At 54.8% G+C, this 15806-nt stretch overlaps 1 protein-coding gene across 1 annotated transcript in view; it reads right to left on the bottom strand.

Moving 5' to 3' along the window:
* Window positions 1-15806, bottom strand: part of KMT2D (lysine methyltransferase 2D) — a 39140-nt gene that overhangs the window by 15034 nt on the left and 8300 nt on the right. The window contains exons 11-35 of the mRNA XM_090273104.1: window positions 14340-15776; window positions 13142-14250; window positions 12589-12699; window positions 12132-12242; window positions 11428-11532; window positions 10507-10688; window positions 10149-10313; window positions 9945-10054; window positions 9795-9842; window positions 8952-9173; window positions 8413-8532; window positions 8221-8325; window positions 7874-8004; window positions 7633-7780; window positions 7369-7434; window positions 7084-7194; window positions 6754-6891; window positions 6572-6656; window positions 6077-6318; window positions 5905-5978; window positions 5648-5698; window positions 3735-5549; window positions 3457-3639; window positions 3246-3379; window positions 1144-3017 (exon numbers count right to left, since the gene is read on the bottom strand). Of these exons, the coding sequence (XP_090129230.1) occupies window positions 1144-3017; window positions 3246-3379; window positions 3457-3639; window positions 3735-5549; window positions 5648-5698; window positions 5905-5978; window positions 6077-6318; window positions 6572-6656; window positions 6754-6891; window positions 7084-7194; window positions 7369-7434; window positions 7633-7780; window positions 7874-8004; window positions 8221-8325; window positions 8413-8532; window positions 8952-9173; window positions 9795-9842; window positions 9945-10054; window positions 10149-10313; window positions 10507-10688; window positions 11428-11532; window positions 12132-12242; window positions 12589-12699; window positions 13142-14250; window positions 14340-15776 (8877 nt within the window). The remainder of the gene's footprint in view (window positions 1-1143; window positions 3018-3245; window positions 3380-3456; window positions 3640-3734; window positions 5550-5647; window positions 5699-5904; window positions 5979-6076; window positions 6319-6571; window positions 6657-6753; window positions 6892-7083; window positions 7195-7368; window positions 7435-7632; window positions 7781-7873; window positions 8005-8220; window positions 8326-8412; window positions 8533-8951; window positions 9174-9794; window positions 9843-9944; window positions 10055-10148; window positions 10314-10506; window positions 10689-11427; window positions 11533-12131; window positions 12243-12588; window positions 12700-13141; window positions 14251-14339; window positions 15777-15806) is intronic.

Consider the following 15806-nt stretch of genomic DNA (forward strand, 5'->3'; position numbering starts at 1 on the left):
TGTAAAAAATATTATATTTAATTATTTATCACGGATTTTTCTCTGTATTGCGGGATTTTACAGTACTGTATACGTATGTTGTTAAAGTTACATAGGTTTAAGAGTGTAGAATATGCTTAAGGACATAAGTAGTGTTTATAAAAGTGTGGAAAAGGTTAATAAGGGAGTGGGAAAAGTTAATAAGGGACTGGAAACGGTTTATAAGTGTGCGGGAAGGGTTTATAAAGCCTTAAAATACATATAAATACTAAAATAAATGTAAGGTTCCTACTTTGCGGATTTTCACCTATCACGGGAGGGGGGTGTCTAGAAAGTAATACCCGTGATAAGTGCGGGAACACTGTACATTCTAGACCCCCTCGCAAAGTAGGAACCTTACGTTTATTCTACACTTTTAAACCTACAAAACTTTAACATATGTAACAGTACCGCAAAATCCCGCGATATAACGAAAAATCTGCGATAAATAATTAAATATATTTTTAAAAATCCCTGATACAATGAGGCTGCGATAAGTGAACCATGATATAGAGCGACTACCATATCTGTTTAGTGAGTTTGTGACTAGATAATGAATGTAAAGCGTTCAGCACACTGATTGTAAATAGCAATTACTCAATAAATGCTATTATAATTTGAGATCTTCAATCTGGCCCCCCCTACCTCTCCAGAATTATGGTAGTTTCCACTCACTTCCCTTTATACAAAGTCTACTCCAGCCTAACCATTTCACTCAGTCTCCAAATATCCCCCATTGGCTTTCCTACCAATACGGTCCCTGCTGTTCCAGAGTCAACTATACTTAAGTCTTTTCACTTACCTGGAGTGCTTTCTCTTGCACCACTTCTGTAAGCCCTATCTTTCGGTCTCACGATAGCTACAAAGCCTTTGCTAATCAGGCTTCATGCCTTCATCCCATTCATTCACTCAAACATCTGAATGCCTGCTATATGTCAGGCACTGTTCCTCCCTTCTTTAAGGATACAGTGCTTCTGCCTACACCACCAGTGTGATAATTAGTCAAAGCTTTGTGTCCCATCTCCCTTAACTATGAATTATCTTAGGTCCGCTACTTCAGTGCCCATTTGTTGGTGATAGTGATCACCCCTGAGTAACTAAACCAGTGCCCCCAGCTGAGGTTACCTGTATCTGGGAAGAAGCTGTTAGCCAGTTGCTGCTGCATCGCCAACTGCTGGGGTTTCATGCACATGGAGGGTGGCATGGGACCCATGGGCTTCTGTGCCAGCACTGGCTGTGGGCTCTGCTGGGGCACCAAGCCTACCTGCCCCCCATGCTGCCCGCTTAGCATATGCCCTTGGTTGGACACCATGGCCATAGATGGGGCCAGGCGCTGCGGAAGGGCATGAGCTGGTGGCTGGGTGGGCATCAGTGGTTGGGCCAAGCCTGGCTGTCGGGAACCTCCAAGTCCCAGGGCAAGCTGTTGCTGGGGCCCAGCCAAACTGGAAGAAGAGCCCTCATGTGGCAAAGACATGGCCTGGGCAGGGCCTGGTGTGGACAGTAGAGAATGCTGCTGTTGTTGTTGCTGCTGCTGCTGCTGCTGCTGCTGGGCAGGCTGCAGCTGCGCTGAAAGCTGCTGCTTCTTCTGTAGCTCCTTCTTCTCATGCTCCAACAAGTCCTCAATGAGCAGGGGTAACTCACTGACTACCAGTGAGCTCTCCATCTTGTCCAGCTCATCCCCAGGTGCTGCATGTCCACCAGGCAACGTCAGGGCCCCACTCTCTAACTCAAACTTTTCCAGCAGGGAGGACCCTCCTGGACCACTCAGTGGGTTAGGGGTCAGCAGGTGAGCTGATGGTCCTCCTGTGGCTCCAAAGGGGCCCTTTTCAGCTGTGTGCCCACTGCTGGGAAAGGGTCCTATGCCCATCCGTGTGTCCCGGCTGCCCATCACACTCTGTCCTGGCTTTAGTCCCAGGCCTAGGGAAGTAGAGACAGGTGCAGGCTCTGCTTTGGGTGTGGTGATGGTGAACTGGCAAGGGGAAGAGTGGCGCCCACCCTCCTCCACCTTGGGCTTCACCTCAGGGAGCACTGGTGCCAGACGGGGCTCAGAGGCATCAGCAGCAGGGGGAGGGCGCTCCTCAGGGCCCAGGACCCCTGGCTCCACCCCCTGCAACAGGGCCTCCCGCTCAGCCTTTTCATTGGCCGACTCCACCAGCCTCAGGTGCTCATTGAAGATGTCCTTTTTGTCCCCAGTGTCTAACTCAGGGTCAGTATAGGCCAGTAGGTCAAACTCATCACCATTGAGCAGGTCATCCAGGTGGGGATCGTTGGTCTCCAGATTCTCCAGGGTGCCCAGCTCATCATCTCCCTTGGCCACGTCCACACCCAGGCCCAGGTGAGCAAGCTCCTCGTCATCCTCTAGGGCCTTGTGAGCATCAAAGTCATCATCCAGCTCAGGGTCCTCACAGGGCAACTTCCCAGTTTCCAAGGCCAGAGGAAGGGGGCGGCCAAGCTCAGTGCTTGAGGGGGGCCGGCTGACCAGCTCCAAGCCAGTGGGCAGGGTGGGAGCCTTGGTGTGGGATGCTGGATGGAGGCTATTGTTCAGTTCAGGGGGTGCTGAGGGTTTCTGTGGGGGAAGGCCTGACAATGCTAGACCACGAAGCCCTTCAGGAGCCAGTCGGTGGGAGTCCTCACTTACAGGGTAAAAACGGGGTCGCTGAGGGGGGCCCTGACTAGGAAATGGAACCCCCCCAGGCCCTAGTCCTTTCTGTACATTGTGCCGCAACTCAATGAACTGGGCAGGACCAGCTGGACCAGGCACTGGCTCACCAGGGCCAGGCAGGCGAGTGGGAAGTCCCGCCAAAGGGGAACCTAGAGCTTGGCGGCCAAGTTCAGGCCCAGCAGTTGATGAAAAGCGAGTAGACATGGCAAGTCTCATGGAGTTTGCTGCCGTTGCTTGCTGCTGCTGCTGCCATAGGTGTTGCTGCTGCTGCTGTAAGGGCAGGGATCCAGGATAGGGTGCTCGCTGATAGAAAGCTTGGGAACCTCCCACCAGTTGCCTGGAAGAATATGCAGTAATCAGTAAGATGACATCGAGACAAAGAAGAACTAGAACATGAGTCTAGGGCAACAGGGAAGGGTAGAATCAATGTGGCAAGAGGGAAGGAATAAAGAAAAAGAGTAAATGATACAGAAGAATTCGAGAGACAGGTAAATCAGAAGCAGTACACAAAGGTGGTAAAGTCTGTTCCCTTGGTTAATCCCCAGGGAAATCCCTGAAGCCTCACCGACTATTCACATCCATAGAAGGGGTGGCTGGTGGAGGTGGCCGGGAGAGTCGGTCATCACTGGGGAAAGCCCCTGGTCCTAGGATGGGGCCACCCAGCTTGCTTGGGGGCAGCGCTACAAGGCTGCTCTTATCCTATGAGAGAGAGAAGTAGATGAAGATGGGACCACCTTCAGTACCCTGGGCCCATCACACCTTGCCATGCTACCTACCTGGGTCCCAGTGAAGGGGGTCTGGCCTCGACTCAGCTGCTCAAAGGCAGGGCTGTTGGACTCAACACCCCAGCTGCCTGAGGGCCCCACTGCTCCAGCAGCTGCAGCAGCTGTTTCCTTCTCCTGCCGCAGGGTGTTGCGCTGGATCTGTTGCCGAATCAGCAGCTCTCTTAGTCGCTGGCGCTGTGCAGAGAGCAGAGAAGAGGGCTAAGTCTGTCCTATTCCAAGCACAGGGACAGTGGAAATATAGGGGACTCAGCTCCATGGTGTCAACTCACCTGCCGTTGTTTCTCCAGCTCTGTTTGGCTGAGGCTGGAGAGGCCTGGATCCTGGGTACCTGGAAGTTCAGGTGCTGCCAGAGAGCTGGCCATTCCAGCCCCTGGGTCTTCTCGCTTATCAACTGGAGAGGTGATGCCAACCCGCTGTGAGGCTCCGTGGGGTGGGTAGGAGAGGGATCCATCGGGTGCAGGTGGTGGTAGAACTGATGGGGGGCGTAGCGGGGACAGCCCATAACCCTCTCCTGTGGACCCAGTGCTCGGTCCCAGGGGGCTACCCGATGGGTGGAAGTTTCCTGTGGCTACTGAGTAGTTTGTGCTTTGAGGCTTGCCCAAAGAAGGGCCAGGCCCAAAATGGCTGTTGATCCCGTGGTGGGCAGGGAGACCAGGCTGAGGGACAGGGGGCTTTAGGGAAGAAGGCTCCCCTACCGCCTGAGGGAAAGTGAAACGCATGGGAGAGGAGGTGCCCACAAATGCACCCGTCCCAGGGGACCGGGTGAAATTGGGGGGCTGCCCAGCTGGGACCTTGGCATGGAGCTCCCCTGCTGGCCCCGAGGGCAGGGCTGCAGGAAAACCCCCAGCCCCCAGTGGAGTGTGGGCTAGAGGCCCAGACTTAAAGGCAACTTCAGGGGGCTGGGGTCGGGGTGGCTTATGCAGTGGGGCAAATGGGTCACGGGACTGAGGGCGAGAGGGTGGGCGGGAGTAAGGGTCAGGGGACTGGAAGCGAGGAGTCACAGGGGATGGACAGAAAGCCTCAGCAGACAGAGGACGGGGTGTCAATGGGGACTGGGAGCTGGACTGGGACTGGGGACTGGCAGGCACTCGGGAGAAAGGGTCAGAGGGCAGTGATCGAGGGGGTAGGGCACAGCAGCTCTCAGGGGGTGGGGGTTGGGGCCGAGGGGTCAATGGGGGCTGAGCATAAGGGTCAGGGTAGGGGCCAGGGCGAAAGATATCTGAGTGGCTAGGGGGAGAAGGGGCCAAAGCCTGGGCAGGGGATGGCTCCTGGGGCCTTAGGCCCAAGCCCGGGCTCTGGGGCTCTACCTGAGATGCCCGAGGGGTCAGGGGGGCTTTGAAGACATCAGGGGCCTTTAACTCCAGGCTGCCCATGTGGGGGCCTGAGGAGGGTGAGTCAACAAAGCCCAGGTTTGGGGGCCCATAGCTAGGAGAGGATGCCCCAAGCTCTTCCTTCTTCACTTCCAGGGCTTTCCGAGACTCTCCAAAAGGTGGGGGTGACAGCAGGGGCTCAGAAGCCTTGACACCCCCTACCCCTGGGCTCTCAGGCACAGCCAGGTTGTCCAGTGAGGGGCAACGGGGTTTGAGAAAGGGGTCAGGTGTGGAGGGCTGGTGTCGGGGAGTGCCAGGAGGGGTAGTGTGAAATTCCCCTGGCTGGACAGTCCCAGGACGAGATGAGGCACCCAGCGTCGGGGGCTGCGCAGGGGCCCCATTTGGACTAGGATAGGGAGGATAGGTGGGTGGTGCCGTGGGGAAGCGGGGCTCCAGAGTGTAGGCAGGCGCCAGTCCAAAGGGGTCCTGCGAAGGCACTTGGGCAGGCACCTGGGGTGGGAGCTTGAGGAAGAGCTCACCGGGCGAGTCGGGGCCGGGCACCGTGCCCACCGGCGGCTTCAGGAACCCGTCCGCAGAGGTAGACAAGCCGGCGGGGGCAGTGGGGCTGCCAATGAAAATGGTGGGGGCCGCAGCAGGGGGCGGACTGCCCAGTGCCCCTGGCTGGGGGGGAATGCGGAGATGAAGAGCCGGTCGGTCAGTCTTACGGGCCATGTCGCCCACCTTGGTCTGTTTGTTGATCTGGCTCTCCGCCTGCTACGGGAGGAGACCAGGCACAGAGCAGTCAGGCTGCTGTGCACAGGCCCTATACCCTCACCCTCACAGAGGTGCAGCCTGCTGGGGCCCCCACTCACCTTTTGCACCTTGTTGATGCGGTGAGCTGCCCGGTTATCTTTGGCCTTTTGCTGAAGGATAGAGGACAAAGTCTTAGACCTAGGGCTCAGTCTCGTGCCAAGCCCCCATACATCAAGTCACTCACACTCCCTACCAAAAGCTGATCCCTTCTGGCCCAGTTGCTTAGGAGTGGGGAAGGGAAAGAACTGAAGTGCATTTCCCAAAAACACAATACCCTCTCAGTTCCCATGCTGTCCCAGGTTTATGTCTATCTCACCAGGTAGGGGGCTTTGTCAGCAGCTGGAACTTTTCTCCAGAGCTTCATTATTTGTTTGCAACGGCTAGACCAGTCTGGAGGGCAGAGGGAGTGCATTAGGAGACTTGGTAGGTGTCCCCTGCACCCACCATGTTACAGGTTGTTGTTTCCTTTCCCCTTGTCCCACAGGTACCTGGGTAATCTTGCTTGAGATTGGGAAAGTTAATGTTGGCATACAGCACAGGCGAGATGGTGGAGAGTTGACCCAACTCCTCATCCTTCTCCCAGCGCTGAAGACTCCGCTGGTTATAGGAGAGTCCATCGCCCTCACCCTCCGTGGTGGGTGTAGTGGGGGTGGAGGGTGTAGTGCCCCCTGAGCCAGTCCAGGGGCTGTCTGGTTCACCAGGTTCCGGGCTAAAGAAGCCCCCGCGCTCCCTGGGGCGCAGGGGCAGAGAGTCACAGGGGGCAGGGATGCCACACCCCACCCCACCCCAAACAAACTGCCCAGAGGAGCCAGGCCAATGCCCTACCCAACAGAGGAGGGCCGCTAACAAGGAAGTGGAGAGGAGCAGGGGAAAATATTGCTACAGCAGCACCCAGGAGACCAAGGTTCCCTCCCTTGGCATGGGCCCAATTGGAAGGAAGGGATAATGGGGATAGCCCACGAAGGTTAAGCATAGATACCAACCTAGAATCCAAGAATGGGGACTGGCAGAGACCCGGGTAGGAGTCCATTGGGCTGCTGGAGGGGAGATTGCCCAAAGGGAGTCCACCTATAAGAGACACAGGATCAGAGAAAGGGAGCAGGTGGCCCATTTTAGAGGCAAGCTTGGCCATACCTGCCCACAGCCTTCAAACCACCCATATCACCTTGAAGAAAGGGCCTCTGCAGCGGTGTACGGCTGCCATCTAGGCCAGGGGTTCCGCAACCCAGATGCTGTTCTCGTTCGGAACCCAGAACATCCTTAAAGAGCTGCTGCAAGTCCTTGGATTCCATCTTGGGCAGTTCTGTGGGTGATTGATGGAGGATGATACTGAGACAGACAGGGGATTTGAGGGAACACCACACATCTACAAATAGTCATGGCCAAGGAAGATGCCCAGAACTCCCCACTGTACAGATGAGAGTCCCGCAAGCAGGACCTTCTCCTTCTCCCACAGAGGACCCTTATAAATGAAAAGTGCGGATCACAGCCTCACCTTCTGTGGGTATCCTGTCTAAGTCAGAGCTAAGCATCCCTTCTCCTGGGGTGCTTGGTTTCTCAGGGTCACTGGGCACTGGGGATGCCTTTACACCCCCATCCTCAGGACCTGCAATGGTCAAGGCCCATCAGTCAAGGCCAGCATGGAGGTACCACACTGGCCAAACTGAACCACAGAAGGCATAGAATAGTTTCCAGTCTCCAACCCTGATGGTGCTCAGAGGCAGAACAGGTTGACAGAGGTAAAGCCAACCTAGGACAAAGTCCACTCAGCAGCCCTCACCTGGAGTATCAGCCTTGCCTTCAGGGCCACGGGATTCTTCATCTGCAACCTCTGCACCATCATCTCCTACAAGCAACAGTTGCCACTCCAATCAGAGGAGCCCTACATCTGACATTCAGAATAGGTCCCCAGCTCAACAGGCCAGGGTCCTTGGCTTACCCTCAATTGCTGGAGACTAGCCTATTCTCTATCAAATTCCCTTACCAGCTCCTAAACAGAGGAAAGTTGGGTCCCTTCAGACCACCTCACCCCGATATGACTGACCTTTCTGTAAGGTGGGGGGCTCTTTCCGATCTGAGCCTCCATCCCCCTTGACTTTTGGGGTTCCTAGTGCAAAGCTTGGACGGCCCACTCCAACTGCAAAAAGGGCTTTCCGGCTCAGGTCCAGCAGCTCCTTCCCAAAAAAGGCCTCCTATGGGAGGAGATAGGGAGAAATAGGTTTCTTCATGTCCTGCAGGGCAGACACTCCCAGCCCACCCCACACCCTTCAGAGCCTAAGGCCCACCTGCAGGTAAGCAGGAAACATGTCCTCTAGTTTGCTCTTCTTGCGCCCTCGCCGCTGCTGCTTCTTCTTCTCATCCACATCAGCTAAGCTCTGGTCTATAGAGCCCTCTGCTGGCAGGTCAGCAGGCATCACTAGGGACAGAAGGGAGTTGTCAGCTTCTCTGGGGACACTGAGCATGTTGCTCTCAACTTGGTCTAAGGATGTTTTCTGCCTGCTCTCTCCCCCAACACCAACTGGGCCCACCACCCTCTCTGCCCTTGAAGTAAGCCACCCCCCCAGGCAGTGCCCTGTAGGTCCTGCGATCCCCACCTTCTCCCAGGCCCCGCCGGAGCCCTCACCCGTCTCACCCTCGTCAGGCTGCCCATCCCCACTCAACACCTCCGTCTGTGCAGCAGGCCCCTTTTTCACACGTGTGTGGGATTTCCGCTGTCGCACCATGAAACCACCAATACCTATCAGAAGGCAGAGCTGAGGCTGAGAAGCCGCTGGGGACCAGGTGAGCCACCCCTCTCCACCCCAGTGCCATCCCAGAGCCTCACCAGGCCGATAGGGCTTGCGTTTGCGTTTTTTGCTCTCCTCAGTCTCCTCCTTGCCAGGCTCCACGTCGGGGCTGACAGGGCCCTCTAGTTTAATTTCGCACTCCATGTGCTCCACACCAGCTGCGTATTCAAACAAAGCAGACAAATGAAGGCAGAGCAGAGGCATGAACCAACCCCCACCTTTAAAAATTTTTTTTAAATTTATTTTCAGAGAGAGGGTAAGGGAGGGAAAAAGAGAGGGAGGATCCTGGCCCACAACCCCAGCAAGTGGTTTGACTGGGAATCGAACTGGTGACTTTTCAGTTCCCAGGCCAGCGCTCAACCCATTGAGCCACATCAGCCAGGGCGGCACGGGCCTTTTTATCTTTGTTATCCTGCCACCCAAGAACAGACAGCTGAGTGCTTTGCCAGAGCCATTTGAACAAGACTAATAGTGGCTTGAGGGTGACTGGAAGTGGCAATGCTGCTCCCACCCAATATCCAGCTCTCATAAGCATGCTCCCACTACTCTAGCACTCCCTGAGATTCTCCAGCCTAACCTTCACCCTTGAGCAGCTCATCGGTGTCTAGGTCCCCATCCTTCTTGTCATCAGGGCCAAGGGCATCTGAGGGCTCAGAACCTTCCAGCCCAGCCTCGCCTGGGAGACCAGGCCGTCCTCGCCGCTGGCGCCGCTTGTGTAGGGGTGACATGGTAAGGTTACGCAGCACAGCCATGCCAGTTTCTGTCAGCCACACACCCTCGAAGCGAAAGTACTGGGGCTCTGCACAAAGGGGAAGAGCATGTGACCCCAGGGAAACCAGAACTCCAAGTTTCAACCTAAGTGCCCAGCTGGGACAAAAGCAGTGAAAGAGAGACAGACCAAAGTCCAGTCTGGGACTGAGGGGTGGAGAGGACAGGCCACCACTAGGGGCTAGCTGAGGTCCCGATTCTCCATCAGTGACCGAGGGGGATTAAAAGATTGCTACTGCAGAAGCATGACTTTGCTCATGATTAACCCTAGGTTCACCAAATATATCTCTTAACTGTCTGGGGCAAGGAGTGCCCCAGATACCAGAAGCAATGCCTATATCACAATGGAAAAGGAGATGGCCCCAGCCCCTTCACCGAAGAAACAGAGCAGTGTCCTGTGCTCTCTGGAGATGACATCCTGGCAGTACAGAGGCCATGTTTCCTGGTGGAAGGAACTCTGCCTGGGAAATTTGAGGCCTTGGGTGTAGTCATAACTTTGCCACTAACCTACTGGGTGACCTTGGGCAGGCTACTCAATCTCCCTGTCTCTTAGTTTCCTCCCCTTAAAATGAGAGATAAGGTTAGGGGGTTGGAGCTAGGCTAGACAGTAAGTTCTCCTCTGGCTTTGGCATTCAGAATTTCTGTGACTCACCTGGCTCTTTCACCTTCATAGGCATCAACTCTGGAGGTGCAACAGGTGCTGTAGTGAGAAGGACAAACCAAGGCAGTTTGAGGCTCTGTCTCAAAGCAAGGACACCCCAGCCATGACTCCTGCTTCTCATCCCCAGCACCTGGTACTCACCAATAGGCTTTACCACATAAGGCTGGCAGGAGACACAGTCAAAGCCCTCATCAGCTGCCTGCTCCACATCATCCTCCGTGAAGAGGCTCTCGCAGCCGGCATGCATCCACCTGAGAGAAGGGACACACGAGGAGACAAACCCAGACAATGCAAAACTGAAAACAAGGGAAGAGGAAGCCAAACAAGGGAAAGAGGCACTCTCACCGTTCACAATGGCGGCACTGGATCAGTAGGTCCTCTTCCACATATGGGGCATGACAGATAGGGCAGGTCACCAGGCTGGCACAAGGCCCACAGTGAGTGTAACTATTCTGCCATTCACAGTGGAAGCCAGGGGAGGCGGCCCCACACTGCATACATGACACACACCTGGTGGGAGAAGAAAGGACGACCGTCAGCCCCTAACCTATCCAAGGCATCCAGAGGTGCTTGCTGACAACCATGCAACTGACAACCATGCAACCAGATGGCCTTCTAAACCCCACCTCTGTCATGTACTCAACATCACACCCACTGTGACATCTCAGGCCCAGGCCCCTCGGAAGATCCTGGGTCTCCTTACCACTTGCACTTCCAGCCGCCCTTGGGCACGGTGAGCAGTGGTGGATCCAGGCAGTACGTGTGGTAGCTAATGTCACAGTCATCACAGAGCAGCAGGCGTGAGGGGTCTGAGGCCTGGCCGCACACCTCACATACGATGCACTCCACACAACGCCAGCCCTTCAACAGCATCACCTTGGTGATCTGATGCAGAAGATGGAAATTTCTCAGGGTATGAGGCAGAGGGAAGGGCAGGTTTATGTGAGTGGGGCTGCAGGACCCCAGTGCCTATGCTAGACCTCCATTTGAACAGAGAAGCTGTGCAAGCACCCTTACCCCCAAAATACAGGGTGAGTACATGAAACAGTTCATTCTTGTATTATTTCATTATTGTATTGTTTTCCATACAAACAATTCTAAACCTACTTTGCCGCACCCTATAGTGACTCTAAACTTAGGCTCGCAGGGATCTCTGCTGTTCAAAGAACAGCCTCACCTGGTCACCGCCTCATTACGAGAGCAGAATAGCAATCTTCCACTAGTCAAGTCCCCAACAAGCTTGTTGATAGATTAGGTTGTATTTCCCCGCATTTTTCTTGAACATTTAAAACCTGCTTCTGCTGCAAGTTAGGGAATGTTAGCATTGGACAAATCTAAATTACCATTAATAAAAACACTAAACTAACTGATTATACCTGTGTCAAAAACACTGCTCTCTTTTTAGGCATTTGCTTAAGATTTTCCTTTTACATTTTATCCCAGCAAGTCATAGTCTACCACCAAGAAACTTTATGGACCACCACCATTTCCAAAGTGTTTTTCCCCCAAGATGAGTCTGATGAATGACGTTCATGACCAATGGCCACTTTAAGTAGTGTGCGGCTTAGGATAATAAACAAGTGACCCCATTCCCCAGCCCAGGCATCTTGGGCCATGAACTCACTTTGCTGTTGACACAGTACGGGTGATAGCACTGCGAACACTGGGAACAGGCAAGGAGATGGCCCTCTGCCCCCCGGCCAAAGCTGCCACATACCACACACATGTCCTGGGAAAATACACAGAAACTCCAATGTCCACCTAGGTCTCCTCATCCCACTCAATCCTGACAAGTGACTACAACTTTAATCTGAGGGAGGAAGTCAGGGAACCAAAAGCCCTGGCACCACACTGTAAGCCATCCCAGGACCCTGTTACTTCTCAGCATGCGTTGCTCATCCAATCAGTAAGTAGAACTGAAACAGCCTGACGTGGGCCAAGTTAAGAAGGGAAGTAGTAGATGGGTAAAGACTTGTCAGGCTGAAAGGGTAACACATGTCCCAGTATTCTATCAGCTTTGAGACTACTCAGGGGAAAACATACATAAGCTTCCTAGATCATAAGCTTCAACAAGGCAGAAACCATTTCTGCCTTTTCACTGCTGCTTCACTAGCTCCTAGTTCAGTGCCAAAGAGACACTCAAGAGAAATTTGATAGATGGACAAACAAATGAACAATGTGACTCTCATTCACTGTTTTCTAATTAGCTGGGTAGAGAAGTAGGTCCTTGGTTTTCTGCATCTGTTTTCCCACCTAAACACATACACCCACTGTCAGCCTGCCAGGTCTCACTACTAAGAATGGGACTACACCTGTCAGGTATGGTACCTGCATTAGGACAAACTTGTCTGTATTGGAGAAGAGAACCACAGTATTTTGCATGGTGTCGTCATCATCATCTTCTTCCTCCTTGCTGGGAGAGCTATCGATATCAGCAACCTTATAGGCAGAGAGTTGTGGAAAGTGAGGCAGCTAAATGTGCTCCAACTAAGCTGCTTTCCTCTTTGGTGCTGGGGGAAGGAGGTGTGAACCCCTGGCTAAATGAAGGCCAGGAGCCAGACATGGCCTTCAAGAACACCCCAGCTCCCAAACTGGGTTTCAGCCCAACAGCAGAGATTTCAGAGAAGTCTGGGGGGCCAAGCAGACACAAGGAGCAGAGCCAGACAGGCCCTAGGCTAGTAGGCAGGCAGGTGAGCGTGCAGGGGACTGATCGGATTAAAGGGTGTTTAATCTTGAAGGGACCAGCTGAAGCATGTTTGGGGCATGGGAGGCCTCTCCTTACTACCAGAGTCTCAATGGAAGAAGTGGTTGATTTTAGCCGGGCCCGTCCTCTCCCACGTCCTCCATGTGCTCCTCCACGTGGCCGGCGTCTTCCTGGGAAACTACTGCTGCGACCCTGAGTGAGGGAAGTGGACGATTATAGGGACAAGTAGAGGGCTAGTGTGTTAGGTCCACAGACTTGAGGGAAGAGACTAATGGACAGAGCATGACAGGTAATAAAGGCTGGGAGTCCCAGGCAGGGCAGGAGAAAAGCTAGCTCTCAGCAACAGGTAGGCAGCTCTCTCCCTAGAAAAAGTGGTCAGATGGTACAATGACAAAAAACACTGATGTCAAACACCTGACTTTCTAGTCCCGCTTCTATTACTGAGTGACCAAGAAGCTGGGCAAGTCACTTCCCACTCTATGTATCAGTCTTCTCCTTAATAAAGAAGATGAAATAAAGAATCTCTGAGAATCTAGAATTCAATAAGCCAGATGAGAAAGTATCAGTGAAACAGAACTGTACCTCTGACATTAGTGTGAAGTAGACCATGTCCAGTGATTCAATAGCCCCTCACCTGTTTAATGCGGGAACGAGCTGGGGAGCTGCGCCGCCTCCCCTTGTCCCCCTCAGCTTTGCTTCCACCAACAGCTGTCCCAGTATCACACAACAGCGAGTCATCAGTCTCTGGCAGAGAGTCAGTACAGAGCCGAAGGGAGCCTTCATCTCGGGCTGGACTAACGTCTGTAGATACCCCCAACTCCATAGATAAGGAGCCACCACCCTCGGGGTCAGGAGAGCCCAGCATGGGCTCTGAACCAGGGAAACTGGCACTGGCATCGCCCTGGCTCAGATTGGAGATCTCATTAACAATGTCAGATTTGATGAGAGCGGGCGGGGTAGGGGCTACTGGTTCATGTGGCTCCTCTTGCTCTTCACAGGGTGAGCCCTGCCCTGTCTGCTTGCATTCTGGGCCATAGACCTCCATAGGGGTCACAGGGGCCAGCTCCTCGGGGTCCAGGAGCACAGGAGAACCTTTAAGTTCACTAGCCAAACTGCCAGGGGTCTGTCCAGCCTCTGGCTGGGAATCAGGAGTGTCAGTCCCATCCAAAGGGGCTGTGTCTTCCCCCAAGCCAGAGAAGTCATCCAGGGCTGGGGCAGGGCTGGGTGCAGGACAGGAGAGGTTCTCCATGGGGGAGGGGAGGGGACTAGTAGGGCTGGGCTCCAAGGCTGGGCACTCAGGTTCCGAGACTTTCTCAGTCTCCATCTCAGGTGGCTCAGCCTCATCTGGGACATCCACTGGCTTCTCCATGGGACTCAGTGGGGAGGGAATGGACTGTGGCAGAGCAGCAGAAGAGCACTGGGAAGGAGGGGAGTTCTGGGGAGGTAGGGAATGCTGGAGGAGTGGAGAACACTGCAGGGGAAGGGGCTCCATCAGGATGGGAGAGGCCAGCCCCACTGGGGAGCCTGGAGATGGGGGAAGAATCATAGGGGGCACAGGCTCAGGGTCGGTACAGTTAGCTTCCGGGGGAGGGCTAATGGGTGTCTCTAGGATGGGGGCAGCCAATGGCGACTCAGGGTCACTGTCCCCTTTGGCACCAAAGGAGTACTCTAACTCCCCCAAAGGAGAGAGGGCCGGTGGGACCACAGCTGTGATAATGGGCGAGAGTGGAGGAGGAAGAGGATCTGGAAGGAAAGAAAAAAAGGGAGGCTCTTAGATGTGCCATAAAGAATTAAGACTGTCCCAGAATAAGAGGATACTAACATTCCCTTACCTGGTGGCATCAGCTGAGGTGACAAGGATGGCTCCCCAGATGGAGACAACGGCAGCTCCTCAGGCAGAGGAGACAGAGGTGGTTCCCCAGGCTCAGACTGGGCCGGCTCTCCAAGTAAAGGGAATAAGGGTGGCTCCCCAGATGCAAGGAACAAGGGCAATTCCTCACGTGCAGAGCATAGGCCTGGCTCCTCAAGGGGCTCTTCAGGTCGAGGGGACAGGTGTGGTTCCTCAGGCTGGGGGGACAGGTGTAGCTCCTCAGGCTGGGGGGACAGATGTGACTCCTCAGGCATGGGGGACAGGCATGGTTCCTCAGGCTGGGGGGACAGGCGTGGTTCCTCAGGCACCAGAGATGGCTGTGGCTCCTCAGGCATGGGGGACAGGTGTGGTTCCTTAGGCTGCGGGGACAGGTGCAGCTCCTCGGGTGCAGGGGATAGGCACAGCTCCTCAGGCCGGGGCGACAGAAGCAGTTTCTCTGGTGCAGGGGACAGGCGCAGCTCCTCAGGCCGGGGGGACAGATGTGGCTCCTCAGGCTGGGGTGACAGGTGCGGTTCCTCAGGCCGGGAGGATAGGCGTGGCTCCTCAGGCAGTGGTGACAGAAGGGACTCCTCCAGCGGTACAGATGCAAGCAAGTCCTCTGGTTGTGGGGAAGCAGGTGAGTCTTCAGGTGGTGGGGATGTGGGTGAATCCTCAGGTGGTGGGGATAAGCGCGAAGCCTCAGGTGGAGGGGATGTGGGAGATTCCTCAGGTGGTGGGGACAGGGGAGATTCCTCAGGTGGTGGGGACAGGCGTGACAAGTCAGGCAGGAGAGATAGGCGTGATACCTCAGGTGGGGGGGACATAGGTGAGTCTTCAGGTGGTGGGGACATGGGTGAGTCCTCAGGTGGTGGGGAAAGGCGTGATGCCTCAGGTGGTGGGGAGAGGGGAGACTCCTCTGGTGGAGGGGACAGGGGTGATTCCTCAAATGGTGGGAACAGATGCGATGCCTCAGGTGGTGGAGACATGGGTGACTCTTCAGGTGGAGGGGACATGGGTGACTCCTCAGGTGGTGGAGACAGGCGGGATGCTTCAGGTGGTGGGGAAGTGGGCAACTCCTCAGGTGGGGGGGAAAGGGGAGACTCCTCCAATGGTGGGGACAGGGGTGATGCTTCAGGTGGTGGGGAGAGGGGTGTTTCAAGTGGAGGAGACGGAGGTGACTCTTCCAGTGGAGAGAAAGGCGATGATGATTCAGGTGGGGGAGACAGAGGAGACTCTTCAGGCGGTGGAGAGAGGGGTGATTCCTCAGGTGGTGGGGAGAGACGTGATGCCTCAGGCGGTGGGGAGGTGGGTGTTTCCTCGGGTGGTGGGGACAGGGGCGACTCCTCCGGTGGGGGCAGCAGTGGCATCTCCTCATTTAGGGGAACCTCCAACTGGGGCTCAAGTTGGGCTCCTGCTCTCCCTGTAGACATAACATACTATGCTCCTACCT

Source organism: Furipterus horrens, unplaced genomic scaffold (assembly GCF_987537825.1).
Source record: "Furipterus horrens unplaced genomic scaffold, mFurHor1.1.pri manual_scaffold_4, whole genome shotgun sequence".
Lineage (NCBI taxonomy): Eukaryota > Metazoa > Chordata > Mammalia > Chiroptera > Furipteridae > Furipterus > Furipterus horrens.